At 43.6% G+C, this 16,485-nt stretch overlaps 1 protein-coding gene across 4 annotated transcripts in view; it reads right to left on the reverse strand.

Annotated features, from left to right (window-relative positions):
- Positions 1 to 16,485, reverse strand: part of LOC126475246 (RING finger protein nhl-1) — a 288,062-nt gene that overhangs the window by 44,015 nt on the left and 227,562 nt on the right. For all 4 annotated transcript variants that reach the window (XM_050102942.1, XM_050102941.1, XM_050102939.1 and 1 more), the window contains 2 exons: positions 4,234 to 4,512; positions 802 to 1,532 (listed from right to left, as the gene is read on the reverse strand). In XM_050102942.1, the coding sequence (XP_049958899.1) occupies positions 802 to 1,532; positions 4,234 to 4,512 (1,010 nt within the window). The remainder of the gene's footprint in view (positions 1 to 801; positions 1,533 to 4,233; positions 4,513 to 16,485) is intronic.

Raw genomic sequence — 16,485 nt, forward strand, 5'->3', positions numbered from 1 at the left:
GGAAATTAATATAAATGAAAATATAAATGGTTCTAGTAAAATACTGTTTAGGGGAAGGGGGGGGGGTCATGAGCCTAATGACACCCCTCCCCCCTGCTTTGGATCTGTGCCTGCCTGTAAGGCAGCTAATAACACGGCACGGAGTTTTCTGTGGGTAGCAATAGGATCGGCCCTACATGTATACCTCATCTAGAAAGCTGTTCTCGAGGAGACGCCTAGTGTTTCCGATCCATCTGTAAACACTTTGAGCCAGCCGTTCCAGAAGCAATACACGTGGCGCATTCAAGTCATAACACCTCCGATTTTTTTCTCACAGACATCACACGAAAACTGTGAGCCTTTGCGAAGTAATGTTCATGCAGTTGTATGCATTTTTCGCAACGTTGACGGCATGATTCCATGGCCGCTGCGAACGCTTCGTTAGGAGTCTGGTACGCTAATTGGGTAAAAGCAACCATGTCTCATACATTCTCACAATCGATGGAAAGAAACCCGATCCATACCGCATCACGCGTCAACATTGCCTGGAAACAAGCCACGCACGCAACCATGTGGTCATCCGACAGCCATCATTCGTGGCACCCACCTGGAGGACAATTTTCGCCATATTACGTATCAGAGTCAGTCCTCACGCACGCCTCTGTGTGCTGTACAGTGCTGCCATCTCTGTCACGCGTCCACAACGAGTGCAAGCTTGTTTCAAAACCAGTTGCATCTTTCTGTTTCAAGTCGTGAGAAAATAAATTGGAGGTGATACAACTTGAACGTAATTCGTAGTTAAGACTAGATTGCGACTTTTACCTCGAAGATTCGCCGCCGCCGTAGCCGCGGCTGCTGTAGCGCTCGCCGAACTTGCGACCGCCGAGAGGCGACGCTCGGCCACCTGCCGACGGCCCGCCTCCCTCCCCATCGAAGTAGCCACCGCGCTCCTCCTGGCGGAACTGCGACGCCAGCCGGTGGTCGCTCTTGGACCGCATCAGACCCGGGCCTGCGGCCGGCGGCTGCAACAGCCCGCCTCCGCCGCCGCCACTGCCCCCCACGCCCGGGACGGCCATACTCGGGTAGGGCGACGCGATGGTCAGGTCTCCGTAGTTCGCCACGTGCAGCACCAGCTGGTTCGGGTCCGTCGCCATCGAGAAGCGAACCCTGCGCGTGTAGTCGACGTTCTCGTACTCGAAGTTACGGATGAACTCGACCGTCTTGAGAAAGATCTCCTTGGCGTCCATGAGCTCGCAGTCGTCCCAGTCGACGTTGTCGTTCATGTGCTTGTCGGCGAGCTCGCAGTTGCTCTGGATGTTGGAGAGCTCCTGCTCCAGGTTGTCCTTGAGGGTGCGCAGGTTGCGCTGCTCCGTGCTCTGGTAGCGCTCGATTTCTGACCGCAGCGACTCGGTTCGGTCCTTCAGCGCCTTCATCAGCCGGCGGTAGATCTCATCTATTTCTTCTGTTACCGACGTGCAGTTATTCAGCAATGTGATCTGATTCTTCTCCACGAGGGATAGGGCGTCTTGTAATCGGTGAATCCCTCTCCGCACCTGCACAAAAATGTGTTGGTTATGTAGTCAAAAGTTTACACAGGAGTTGTTCAAAAGTGGTTCAAATGTCTCTGAGCACTATGGGACTCAACTGCTGAGGTCATCAGTCCCCTAAAACTTAGAACTACTTAAACCGAACTAACCTAAGGACATCACACACATCCATGCCCGAGGCAGGATTCGAACCTGCAACCGTAGCGGTCGCGCGGTTCCAGACTGTAGCGCCTAGAACCGCTCGGCCACCCCGGCCGGCCAGGAGTTGTCATAAACTTATAATTGTCAGCTCTAAAACTGAAGTTAGACAATTAATGTTTGTTTCTTTTCAGGTACTAGTGTCCAATGCTGGCACCCTTTGAATTTCACGTGCCACAGTACAGCAACTCGCCACTAGAGCAAAAAAAAAAAAAAAAAATATGGCGTAAAGGCACAGTCCATCTCCACTTTATCACTGGCCACTGCTGAATGAAAATTTTTTTCTGGAGATAGGACAGTAGTTCAAACATGTCTAACACTAAGTGACTAAAAAATCAAAACTAGTTTGCCACATTAGGGGCGGAACATTTGAGAACTCAGGCTATGTAGAGGTACGTCGTTTGGACAGGTAAAGTCAGTTTATATGAAACTGAGCGATATCAGTATGTACCAATATGTACGTATATGTCCAGTAGTTATCTGTACAATATTGTAAGATTCATTATTAATCGTTATTTGAGCATGCTATTCTGTATTCTAACCAATTACTCACATAGCTCATTCCGATATTACTCCATTATAATACGCAACAAGATGTTTACAAACTTTTCGAGGGTAATGTAGGAATATTTCGATATTTTGTACAACTGATGCCTGTCACTATCTGGTTTACTTGTTGCCTGAGTTCTGAAGTGCCATAACCAGTGTTTTAGATTCATTGTGCCTTCATAAACGTATAGCAGCCTATTCTGGAAATTAATACATATTAGGGCAGTGAAGAAGAAATTAAATTGTTGTAGTTCAATTTTTTTGTTTTTAATTTTCATTCTTTACTCCAACCGGCAGAGCCGGCTGTGTGAGTTCCGATCGTTTAAAGAGTTGCGGTTTTTGAGCCTAATGTACACTGGGGGTAGGGCAGGCGGAATACCAGTTGGGAATATTTGGGAAGGGAGTTCCAGCATTCGCATATTAATCGAAGGAAATCTCCCGAAAACTTTGGTCGAGGGTGGTGTGTGTGTGTGTGTGTGTGTGTGTGTGTGTGTGTGTGTGTGTGTGTGTGAGTGTATGTGTGTAAGAGGGAGGGGGGGGCTGTTTAGTCGGATTTCCACGATCATTTGGGCAAATGATGGGCTTGTCCCTAAATTCAACCTCACAGAAAATACGATACACGAATAGAGAGCAACTGTACCCTGCTTGGACTGAACTAGCAACTGCCGGATAATTGTTAAGCATGAGGTACACAATAATATTTGAATGGGAGGAATTGTGTCTGATCCATTAGACACAGTCGTACAAGACGGTGTAAGGCACGGTGATGGGCTGCGTGTTTCTTTTTTAATATTGCCTATGAGAACGTTAAGAAGGATGATGATGTATGGTTTGCAGGGCGCTCAACTGCGCGGTCATCAGCTTCCGTACAAAGTCTCAATTTTTTCACAGTCCAATTTTTTACACTGTCCACTGTAGCCACAGTCATGATTTATGATGATGAGATGATGAGGACAACACAAACACCCAGTCCTCGGGCAGAGAAAATCCCCAACCCTAGTGGGAATCGAACCCAGGACGCCGTGTTCCAGAGGCAGCAACGCTAGCCACTAGACCACGAGCTGCGCACTTCTAAGAAGGATGCAAACTTGCTAATCAGGGGAATGATCTTCTGAAAATCCGTACAGATACTTGCTTGTGCAGATTAAATATATAGATAATTGCAAGAATCTGGAAGGCAATGGAAGCTACATTCATCACACTTCAGCAGGTCAGCAGGAATATGGAATTGAATATGAACTCGCAGAAAACAAAATGTATGGCTAGTGGGAGAGCAAGCAAGGAGAACCTGCCATCCTCAATACCTTTGTGCAATTATACTTTCGAAAGAGTTGATTAACTAAAATATCCAGAATCGACAGTTACCTACACAAATGCTGTATCTTATGAAATAAAACAAAGATTAATAGAAGACAGCAGATCTTATTTTGCACTAAAGAATATGTTGCTGACAATTTTTAACTCACATTCATAAGATAAGTGCTTACATATGCCTAGAAAACTTAGTCATTAATATGAAAAGGTGTTGGAATGCTAGATGCCTTTGGGAAACAGGCACATCAATGAATCGTTGGCCCAGCCTGTGAAAAAGGAAAATGGGGGACGAAATACTATCTTGATTCGTATACTATATAGGAAGAGCCAGCCACCTAATAGAATAATAGCGAAATCAGCTGGATTGAGATGGGTGGGGCACATGGCTCGGGTGAATGATTCGGAAGTAGAGAGAAGAATATTAGATGGAAAGTCTAAGAGGACGGGGTCGACCAAGAACCAAGTGATCGATGGAATCATGGAGAAACTGCGGAAATGGGCTGTAGTGGATGAGAAATTGGACTGTTGGAAATGTTTTGTAGAGACAATGAAGTGTAGGGTCAGAGAAGAGTAAGCGCTTTATTACCGGCACACGGTTCTGTGCGACAGTATTGCTTCTGTCGGGGAGAGTAAGAGTTGGCGTTACCTGGTTGTTGATGCGTGTGATCTCGCGGCGTAGGATATCCATGTGGGCGCCCTTGCAGTCGGCACAGACCTTCTTGTCGCAGTGGACGCAGAGCGAACAGTAGGATTTCTCCGAGCAGACGGAGCAGCGCTCCATGATCTGGCCGCTGGTGGGGTCCGGCAGCTCTCCCGTGATCTCGATGTGCAGCTCCAGGAAGCGCTGCAGGGTGACGTTGGTGGGGTAGCCCTGCACGCCCTGGTACGGGATGCGGTGTTCCGCCCGGCATTCCGGACATTTCACCTGCAATCGTACGAGAATGTTCAGTCAGTTTCAAGAAGGGTGCCATCGGATTATGTCGAAAGAAATTACAACATACGATACTAGCTTCTCACCATCATTAATCATGCATGCTTCTACAGCTCCATCTGGATACGTAATCGGCAATCGTATATCATGTATGCGCAAACGCGAGCTTGGACAGTGTCAACCAAGTTAAAGAATTTCGCTACTGACAAAACTGAAAGCGCTGAAGAACGCCTTCTGACAGACTAAAACAATACTTTACATCAATCGAACTGTAAGCGAAACTAGACTGTCGGAAATAGAAGGTGTACGTCACATAGGACCAGTCTGATGTTTGTCAAACTTTGTGGAGATGTTCGTGACATAGCCGGCATTAATATCTATTCCATTCGAACATCAACATCAGTTGACAAGGGAACAAATACATTTTCAGTACTGAGACTGTTACGCACCTGTTGTCAAACTTGTGATACATTTACTACAACATGTTTCATGACTACATTATCTCCTTATCACATGTTTTACATTCTTGTATTCGTTGTGGCACTGAAGCAAACAGCCTCTGATATTCAAACTGAGAAATTTCTGGCTATTTCCGAAACATATCCTTTGTCAGTTGAAAGAGAGTGCTAGGTGGGGGCTGGTAAGAAGTATACGACTTTCCATCCCAGACATGCTCTATTGTTGATAAATTAGGGGACTGGGCAGGCCAGTCAAGCATTTGGACAGTTTTTAAGGCGTTTGTAGCGTGAACTAGCATTATCCTGCTGAAATCTGTCATTAGTCACCCTGGACATGAAGGTTACGAAAACAGAATTTACCATTCTTGCCATATACTAGCAACCATCCAGCCTTCCTTCAACAATTTCCGGATCAGTCGTTTTGTTATATACAATAGCACCCCACAGCATAATTGCAGAAATTGGAGAGGCGAGGCTCTCGAGAAGCACTGGTCCTCGTGACCTCTTACTAGCCTTTCAAGTGAACACGTTGGCGGCGATCTAACTCTCACAAACAAAAGCGAGACTCATCGCTGAATACCAGAGAATGCCTCTCATTGCCCCAGTTGCCTCTGGCTCTACTCCATGTAAATCTGCGGCATGGTTTCATCGGGTAAAGACGCAACTAGAAACTTCAGCCCAGCTTTTAGTAGTCTGTTGTCGACAAATCGTGCTGACACTCTGCTCCCCGATTTCAGCTTTATCACCTGTCACTTCACCAGAATCAGTCGAACAATCCTACTATCTTCTCGTGGGGTGGTCCTCATCAAAGGAACTGGTGCTGCTCTTCTTGCCACACTTTTATCGATATCGTCCCCTTTGATTTATTCTGCATTCTTTGCACTATGGCCAATGTCTGTGTAATTTTTTGGTACAATGCTCCCATGTCCCTTATACCAATGATTCTATCTTTCTCAAAGTCCGAAAATGGCGATGAGCTACACGTGCACGTCTTTTGGATATGCTTTATTGTGATCTTTACCCGAAAAGTTCCATTAACGTTAGACACACCCAGTAGTCATCATGTAGCCAAACCAGTCTTCATCTGCAGGAATGAGAAGATAAGCATGAATAAGTATGAAATTTTAATCAACATGTAGGACAGGCTTGGGAATACGGAAGTATCATCTTCGTAGCGTTCCCTCATCGTGTTCGTAGTGTAGCACTTTCCACTTCCATCAGTGTCTATGATCAATTGTCGAAGAGATATCAGGGTAGAAAATGGGTGCTCAACATATTACACCGGTTGTGTATGAAAATTAAAGAAACGGTAGTAATCCACTAGAGTCGTGCAAACTATTGAATAATCACTTTTTGTCAATAGTCGACGTGTCAGACCAAAAATTTATTGTACAGTTAAGTATATAGAACTCTTTAAAGCTAGTGGTCCGAGATAATTATACCACTTGAATCTACAAGAAATAAGAAACAATGAAACTGAATCAATTATTAGAGCTCTAGGAAGTAGGGACTTCCTTAGAAATGATGAAAAATGAAAAGGCTTATGAAATGTAGTTCTTCTTGTATTATTTCGGAAATCAGTTTACATAAAAGGATAAAGAGTTACTAAAGACAATTAACGGCCAGTTTCTATGCTACCGGCGTTTTTAACAGTTTTTAGAAAGCAGTGTATAGGAGAGCAATGGCACAATTCAGAACACTTAATTTGTTATCAGACTCGCAGCTTCAGCTCCACGGAACAAGTATCCACAGAAAATACCGTTTATTCTTTTGAGTCTGAGAAAGAAGCCGGGAAAATGATAGGTTGAGAAGAGTAATTGTGTTCTTTGATTTAACAGAAGTATTTGATTGTGTGGTCCATGCAACACTTTTGCATACGTTGGAACATTATGACGTTATGGGACCAGGGAAGAAAACTCAGCCAATCCTCACTTCATATTTTGAAATCAGAAAGCAGAAGGTTTTTCTCTGGGGTTCACAAACAGGGAAGAGATTTGAATCTGAATGAGCTTATGTAAAGTGTGTGGGGGGAGGGGGGAGGTACCACGAGGGGTGCCGTTCTGGGTCCGCTACATTTCTTGATGCATATTAATGATCTGTCAATAAACAAGACAGATGACTCGAAAATTATTTCTCTTTGCAGGTGATACTATACTTATTTTGAACAACGAAGAATGCAATGTAAATAATTTAACTAGTTAGTAACATCAACTAGAGGCATTCAGAGAAGAGATTGACACTGGACTGCAACTAAACGCAAGATACAGTTTGTGACGCGGAGCTCGTGTAAAAGCGAAATCTTTTGTCACAAAGTGCTCAGTCAGTAAGATCGGCCATTATAAATTCTTCGGAATGTGTAAATGGGTAACTTTCTTGGAACCATCGTGTTCAAGATGTTGTGGAAAAATTGAATGCTGCTACCTACACTAGAAGAATAATCTGTACTATCTCTCACTCTGAAAGGCTAAGGCTTATTTACTTTGCTTACATGCGCTGTATTATCGTCTATGGTACCATATTTTGGGACTATTTTGGGGACTTGTCAAGAACACTCCCAGCGAAGGAAATGGTAATTACGAAGTTCATTTTACACTCGCTCAAAATTTTCCCCTTCATTTCATTATTTTCTTTGGATTATACATTTTCTAATTTTAACTATGTAAACTATGTACTGATTCGTTCCATGGCCATATGTCTTTGGTTCAAGTGGTTTCAAGGAAAGTGATAAGTAATAAATAAAATAAATTTGTGCACCGTAAGTCACTGTGCAGTGTGTGGCGTTTCTCTAGCTTTAGCCTTGTGGTCATTACGCAAGATACACTGACGAAAAATTTGCAACTCCAAAAAATAATTAATGTATAGTAACGAAATTTCGAGAATACATTTGCTTAGGTAACACATTTAAGTGATTAACACTGGGAGGTCACAGGTTTATGTAAGCGCGAGATAAGCCATTGCAAATGTGAAATGGTAGTACATTAATAATTGGTGTAACCCCCCAGATTACCGAATACAAGCATGCAAAGGTGCATGCTTTGTGTTTTACGGGTGCTGAATGTCAGTTTGTGGGATGGACTTCCAAGTCTGTTGTACTCGTTCGGTCAATACAGGCAAGGTTAATGCTGTTCATGGATGATAATGAAATTTTTGTCCCACGATGTTCCGTAAGTGCCCGATTGGAGACAGGTTCGGTGATCGAACATGCCAAGGTAACATGTTGATACTTTGTAGAGCATAGTGAATTACAACAGGTGAATATGGGCGATCGTTATCTTGTTGGACAACACTTCAGGGAACGCTGTTCATGAATGGCAGCACAACAGGTCGAATCACCACTCTGACGTACAAATTTGCAGTCAGGGTATGTGGAATGACGGCTAGAATGCTCCTGCTGTCATACAAAATCGCAACCCAGACCATAACTCCAGGTATAGGTCCAGTGTCTCTAGCACGCAGACAGGTTGGTTACAGGCCCTCAACTGGCCTCCTAATCAAAACACGGCCATCACTGGCACCGAGACAGAACGAGTTTCCATCAGAAAACACAACTGGCCTCCAACCTGCCCCCCAATGAGCTCTCGTTTGACACTACTGAAGTCGAAAATGGCGATGGTTTGGGGTCAGTGGAATGCACGCTACCGGGGTTTCTGGCTCTGAGCTGTCCTTGAAGCAACCGATTTATAACAGCTCGTTGTGTTACTGTGATGCCAAATGCTGCTCAAATTGCTGCTGCAGATGCAGTACAAAGCGTGAGAGCCGTACGCCGAACACGATGACCTTCCCTCTCGCTAGTGCCACGTGGGCGTCCAGAGCCCGGTCTTCTTGCTACCATACATTCCAGTGACCAACGCTGCCAGCAATCATGTACAGTGGCTACATTCCTGCCAAGTCTCTCTGCACTATCCCTGATGGAACATCCAGCTTCCTGTAGTCCTATTACACGACCTCGTTCAAACTCAGTAGAATATTGGTAATGGCTCTTTGTTGCCTTAAAGGCATTCTTGACTAACATCGACTCACTACGTCCAGTCTCAAAGTATTTAAAACTGATTTGTATCCTCATATTGGCGCTATTGGCGCTACTGACGCCACTCTCATGCGACTGGCGCGAAATCAGAATAAGTATCATCTTTCAGATGTTGATACACGCATACTAAACTTTCGTTTGTGTCGTACACCCTCTTCTCGGTGCTGCGATTTTTTTCCGTCAGTGTGTCTATTAGAGGAAGCAGGATTTTGTTTGATTCGATTTGGAACATCGGTTCTCAGAATTTCACGAGTAATGCTGTCCATAAAGCACGCCAATTATCTTGTAATGTCTCCCTTTGGAGGACTTTGAGGATCTCTGTGTCACTCTCACGTTGACTAAGCAAATCCGTAAAGAATGGTGCTACTATTCTTTGACTCTTTTCCGCCTCTTCCTTTAATGGAACTACGTAATGGTCGTAGACACACGAACAATACAAGATAATTATAAAGTCCATGAAACATTTAATCTGTACAGTTAAATTGCCAAGAAAAACTTAACAAAAAATGCAATATTTCAAATGCAAACACTCTTAGTTTCTTACAGTATTTATAAATGTTCTATTCGTTCACTCTTCGTCACAGGGCACACATATAATCAGATTCTGACCGTACCCGAACCAGCATATCAGGAGTGACGGTAGGAACAGCTACTGCTGTTGTAAGCCTTAGAGCTTTTGTGGTAGAGGTGCAAAATAAACACTATTCTTGACGTTGTCCCACAAGAAAATATCGCAGGGCGTCAAATCTGGCGGCCGTTGTGACCACCCGAATCGAGTAGTGTCAAGTCAGCGGCCGCAACAACGGATAATTCGGGTACTCTCATATATAAATATAAAAATTTGGAGGACGCCATTTTATTAAAATATGAAATGCTTGCTATCAGTTTCAATCTGTAGCGTTTCAATCTGTTGCATGAGCTACAATTATAGAGATGTCGAGACAGGTGATGCCATTGGCAGTTTCCTCATTGAAGAAGGGTCCATTGACTGTCTTGTTGCATACAGCATAGAACATATTAATTTTCGTGGCATCCTGGACGTATTCGGCAGTTGCTTGTGGATTCTTTGTCGCCATATGTGTGAGTTGTATCGGTTGACCTTTCTCGAAAGACAAAGAGTGGCTTCGTCACTGAAGATTAATCTGATTGCGAAATCGTCGTTTTCGAGTTGGTTCCGCACATCAGCGCAGAACTGCTGGCGGCGCAGTTTGTCGTCTAGGCTTCTTGCTTGCAGAAGCTGCAATTTGTGCGGCTTGACTCTTAATCGCTTACGAAGGATATTCCACACTTTTGGCTGACGAGGGCTTAGTTCTGCGCTTAGTCGATAGGTAGCCTTCGTGGGTCTTCGTAACGTCCCTCACATAATCCACTGTTTATTCCGACACGCCCGGTCGTCTCGAATAGTTTGCATCGCACAGCCAACCGTCCTTCTTAAATTTCGTGTATCACTCCACTACGCTCTTGTAAACTGGTGGTGTCCTGCGAAACTTGCCGCGGAAAGCTCTTTGCAGACTTACTACCGATTAGCAACGGGCAAATTCCGGCACATAAAATTTTTTCTTTGCTTGGTTCATCGTCATTTCCAGCAACTGCGATCGACGGATACCCTCCCGCCCCCCCGTCCCCTCCCCCCTCCCAAAAATAAAACTTTTGATACCTTGTCGTTTATATATGTGTCATTCTTGCATTATATAGAGTCGATATTTTAAACATGTTTCATGCACTTTACAACTATCCTGACTACCTGGAGTGTATAACTGCTTGAGTGAGAGTGTTGTAAGCGAACTCTTTGATCTGTGAAAGACTCGTGCTTAGAATTCTTCCAATAAATCTGAGTCTCGCATGTTCCTTACCCAAGGTTGTACTTGTTGCACATTAAACCTCTCCTTACACACACTTCCAGATACTTGAGGGCCGTTACTGATTTCGGTAACTGATGGCCAATCGCGTGGTCAAACGATACCGAATATTTTCCGTTATTTACGCACATTACATTACATTTGTTTATGTGTGATTTGAGAGACTCAGCAAATATGTTGCATTAACAACCATTGACCATGGTTTCAGCAACTGTAAAATTCTATTCCTCAGAAGTACATATAGATGCAAAATCATATATTGGCGACGACAAATTTCAGAGTCTAGAAGCTCTTGTCAAGTAACGCTGTATCTGTGACCATAAGCAAAATCAAATAAATCCGTTAAAAATCATTTCCCATTGGGGTTGGGCTAAGCTTAAAAGTCTTCACATTATAATGTACATGGAATTAAAAGTCAGTGAAACGTCCCGTATCTGGCTGATGCTATGCGGCTCATGGCCACACAAACTACGTACCAGCCAGTCAACTCGTTGGCTAAGTCTCTCAAATCATTCATTTACATTCACCGTTACTGAACAGCAGCTAAGTTCAAAATTTTAACATTTGTTTATGTTTAGAATCAGCTGACAATATTCCCACCAGGCACTAAACAACTAACTGCTGTCCACGCATTTCGTAACAAGCTTCAGTCGTCGCCGCGTCCCTGTACACAACTCGGTCCTTTGTGAACAAATGGTTCAAATAGCTCTGAGCACTATGGGACTCAACTGCTGAGGTCATTAGTCCCCTAGAACTTAGAACTAGTTAAACCTAACTAACCTAAGGACATCACAAACATCCATGCCCGAGGCAGGATTCGAACCTGCGACCGTAGCGGTCTTGCGGTTCCAGACTGCAGCGCCTTTAACCGCAAGGCCACTTCGGCCGGCCTTTGTGAACAGCAACATAGGACCACAGGCGCTATCTTCCAGATAGTAAGTACATCATCAGGCGTGCTGCCACACTACCTTTGTTTCTCATGATGCCTATCCATTAAGAACGACATATTGAGTCACGTTTCGTGGGAAATCTTCCATCCAGTCGTATATTTTCTTGGATATTACGAACTCTCGCATTTTGTTTGCTAGTTGAAGGTACGGAACTGTATCTAAGGCTTTCAGGAAGTCAGAAAAGCAGCATAAATCAGAGCTCCGACTCCTGGATCCAGGGAATGAACAAAACAAACTGGATTTCACAGCATTAGAGCTTATGGAAAGCATACTGATTCCGGAACAAGAATTCTTCAGTTTCTAGAAAAATCATCATATGCGTTCACAGTATATCCTCCATAATTCTACAACAGATGAACAAGACGCAGGCATGTAGTTCTGCCGACCAATGGCGCTTTTTTCCAGTCACGTGACTTGCTCCCCTATTCCAGCAATCTGCTCTAGACTGGCTCGAGAACAGCAGCCATCTCGTACGTACTCAATACCGAGACCCTAGTAAGTACTACTGAGCAAAGTAGACTGCTTTTAAATACTGTGCTCACTTATTTCCTCAGCTTCCATTTTCGCATCCGTGCGCCGAGAGAACGAAGGAACTAGGTTTTGATTTATTCAGTGTTGTAGTCGCACAGCTAATTCTACAAATCCTGTAGTTCTGTCTGTCCGACTGCATTAGATACCAGTATAGTTATCATTTCTTGGAGCGTGACGTATTCTAGAAATTGGAAGAGAAATTCACAATAACTTACTCGTATCGGACTTTGCTACATACACTATGTGATAAATAGTATCCGGACACCACCAAAATCATGTGTTTTTCATATTACGTCCATTGTGCTGCCACCTGTTGCCACGTACTTCATACCAGCGACCTCAGTAGTCATTAGACATCGTGAGAGAGCAGAATGGGGCGCTCCACGGAACTCACGGATTTCGAACGTGGTCAGGTGATTGGGTGTCACTTGTGTCATACGTCTGTACGAGAGATTTCCACTCTCCCAAACATCCCTCGGTCCACTGTTTCCGATGTGATAGTGAAGAAGAAACGTGAAGGGACACGTACAGCACAAAAGTGTACAGGCCGACCTCATCTGTTGACTGACAGAGACCGCCGACAGTTGAAGAGGGTCGTGATGTGTAATACGCAGAGATCTATCCAGACCATCACACAAGAATTCCAAACTGCATCAGGATCCACTGCAAGTACTATGACAGTTAGGCGGGAGGTGAGAAAAATTGGATTTCATAGTCGAGCGGCAGCTCATAAGCCACACATCACGTCGGTAAATGCCAAACGACACCTCGCGTGGTGTAAGGAGCGTAAACTTTGGACGATTGAACAGTGAAAAATGGTTGTGTGGAGTGATGAAAAATGGTTGTGTGGAGTGACGAACCACGGTATACAATGTGGCGATCTGACGGCAGGGTGGGGGTGTGGTGAATGCCCTGTGAACGTCATCTACCAGCGTGCCAACAGCAACATTCGGAGGCGGTGGTATTTTGGTGTGGTCGTGTTTTTCATGGAGGGGGCTTTCACCCCTTGTTGTTTTGCGTGGCACTGTCACATCACAGATTTAAATGGATGTTTTAAGCACCTTCTAGCTTCCCACTCCTGAGCGGGGATGGCGACTGCATCTTTCAAGACGATCGAGCACGTGTTCATAATGCGCGGCCTGTGGCGGAGTGGTTACATTACAGTAACATCCCTGTAATGGACTGGCCTGTGCAGAGTCCTAACCTGAATCCTATAGAACACTTCTGGGATGTTTTGGAACGCCTACTTCGTGCCAGGCCTCACCGACCGACATCGATACCTCTCCTCAGTCCAGCAGTCAGTGAAGAATGGGCTGCCATTCCCCAAGAAACCTTCCAGACCTGATTGAAAGTATGCCTGCGAGAGTGGAAGCTGTCATCAAGGCTACGGGTGGGCCAATACCATATTTAATTCTAGCATTACCTATGAAGGGCTCCACGAAGTTGTAAGTCGTTTTCAGTCAGGCGTCCGGATACTTATACTTTTGATCACATAGTGTAACAAGGTTCTTCACAATTATTGTTGTATACTTTTACAGTTCGCAGAGGGAATATAAAAGCAGTTTTATATTTGAATGTAACAGTTTTAATAGTGATTATGTCCGAAAGTAATACTCTACCATTTTACACGGAAAGAAAAATCGGCTCACAATTAAGGTCTCGCACTAATGACGACGTCCACTACGTTATGGTGTTCATAGATTCTGAATGATTTCGATCCATTATCCACAAAATCTGTGCTAAACCCTCGACAAACAAGGCTGTTATTCGATTCGACATATCTTTGTATCCTGATGAATACCCGTATCATAGTTACCGCTTTTATTAGACTGCATGAAGGCAGTGGAAAATTCATAATTTAAAGAGGAGAAGTAGATTTTCTATCACCGGAATTCCGGGTACTCAGAAGGAGTTTTCATATTCTTGAACTGCGAAAACTATGAAGGAATTACGATTAATGGAACATGTGTGAGCCGCGTTTTTTACCTGGTGGCAATGTAACTGTGGGACTCTAGTGCAAAGAAACTTCAACAGGAATGTATAAGGGGCAATCAACGAAAACAAGACAGACGGAAGAAACGTAGGGTAACTGTTTACTGTTTCAAAAGTAATAGCCACAACTGTTAATACATTTATCCGTAAATGAACCAACAAATTTACTGTTACCAGTCACAGTTTATTTATCTCCACGACTGGTTTTAAAGGGTTAAACCTCCATCATCAGGTGGATTTATATTTGTTGGTATGACATTTGTGTGTGTATGTTGTGTTACGATTTTTTGGAGGAACTTGTGGCACTGTAATGGGCATAGGCTTCTTTCACTGTCGTTACACATCACATGTATACTGTCATATTTTGCTAACAAATATCCTACTGTGAGGCAGGGCTCAAAAATATGGAAATCATAAATCGCATGGGAAGAGAGCGGCACTTAATGGAGGCTCTGCAAGGGTTTCGCTATGCAACTTCTGCAACGTGCTCGAAACTTCCTTGGCATCATGTGAGGCGTGATGTTGTTGGCAGGTTGTTTCGACTACACTGCAGAAGCTTCGATGGGAAGCCCATACACGTCTTTCATTAAGTTCCGGTTTCTCCTATGAGAATTCGTTATTTTTGGAGCCCCGAAGAAAAACATTCGCGGCCGTCGATTTGTTTCGGACGAGGATGTACACGCCTGGGTACAATCGTGGTTCCATAGGCCACCGCAAACATTTCTTCATGAAGGCACTGATCGGTTTGTTCACAGTGGGACAAATTTATTAACAGTTAAGTCGATTATTTTTGAAATAATAAACAGTTTACTTACTTTTTTCAATATGTCTCGTTTTAACTTGACTGTCTCTCGTAAATTTGTGAATATCACTGAAAGTCAATTGCACTAAGTGGCAAAAAATTAATAACTAAGTCCCATAATAAGTTAATGAGTTATTTGGGGCAGTTGAAGACCGCAGCTAGTTATATAGAAAAATAAATAAACGGAATACTAAATACAGAATGGAAATGTATTTTGCAAACTATATAGAGTCTTGAAAGCCAAGCTCTAGATGTATCCAGAACGGAAGCCTTTCAATCACGTGTATTACTAGCTCTGGCTTATGGCAATGAGATGCGAACTTTTAATGCGAAAGGCAAATCAAAAACTAAGGGTTGTTCAGAGAGCAGTGGAGATATAACGTTCGTAATTACTGGGAGAGACAGGAAAGCAAACGAAGGGACTAGGAAACTGTGTCTGCTGCAGATTCCATAGCTGGATGTAAAATGTAACAAGCCAGACGTAATACTTATGTTGATTGAAATCCACTTCCTCTTAAAGCTTGGTTCTTTAAGGATTTCTTATAGCTTGTGAGTTGATAAAAAGAAGACTACTGTCTGAGTAAGTGAATTAGTAAACTGAAAATTAAGATTATAGTGAAAATGAAATGAAGGTGGGCGAATAGATGGTCAATGTTAAAAGGAAATACTTTGCTGGATTCCAAGAAATGAGAAAACGTGATCTAATGGAAGAAAGGCAGCATGAGCAGTAGGAATACAATTCGTTGAAGACAATAACGGACAAAAATTACAGAGAAGACATTGGTCAGCTGTATATGTCAAATGGCAGATGATGACGGTGGCGATGGCGATGATGATGACGATGACGATGAAGCTGACGACGGCGACAACGACGATAACTACGATGTTCGTTAGACACAACGTAAGGAGCAGTAAGTTCTGATACACACATTACCAGTGCAGTCAGGTATTCCTCCGACTGCAGAGAGGATTGTAAGTGAAATTTCTCACGCATCTACACAAGAAAAAGCAATATAATTCAAAGATTTTGGCGAGAAACCAAGTCATACACCTCCAAATGTCCACTTTTCTCAAACTTGTCTCGACATGGTGTCCTACGGGAACTACATATTGTTCTGACACGTCACAGTGTTGAAATTACGTATCTTCACAAACGCAAATTCAACACGAATGTTCAATGGATCATCTCCCGAGAGATCTATCAGCACGTCTTAGGTACCTCTGGCTAATTTAGTCAGTGAGCATGATATACGACCCAATCCAACAGGCATTGGTGAGAAATTGCAATGTTAGGTGATTGTGTCACGTTAAGCATTATGCGGCTATATTACAAAACAGGATTAACTAC

This window comes from Schistocerca serialis, chromosome 4 (assembly GCF_023864345.2).
Source record: "Schistocerca serialis cubense isolate TAMUIC-IGC-003099 chromosome 4, iqSchSeri2.2, whole genome shotgun sequence".
Lineage (NCBI taxonomy): Eukaryota > Metazoa > Arthropoda > Insecta > Orthoptera > Acrididae > Schistocerca > Schistocerca serialis.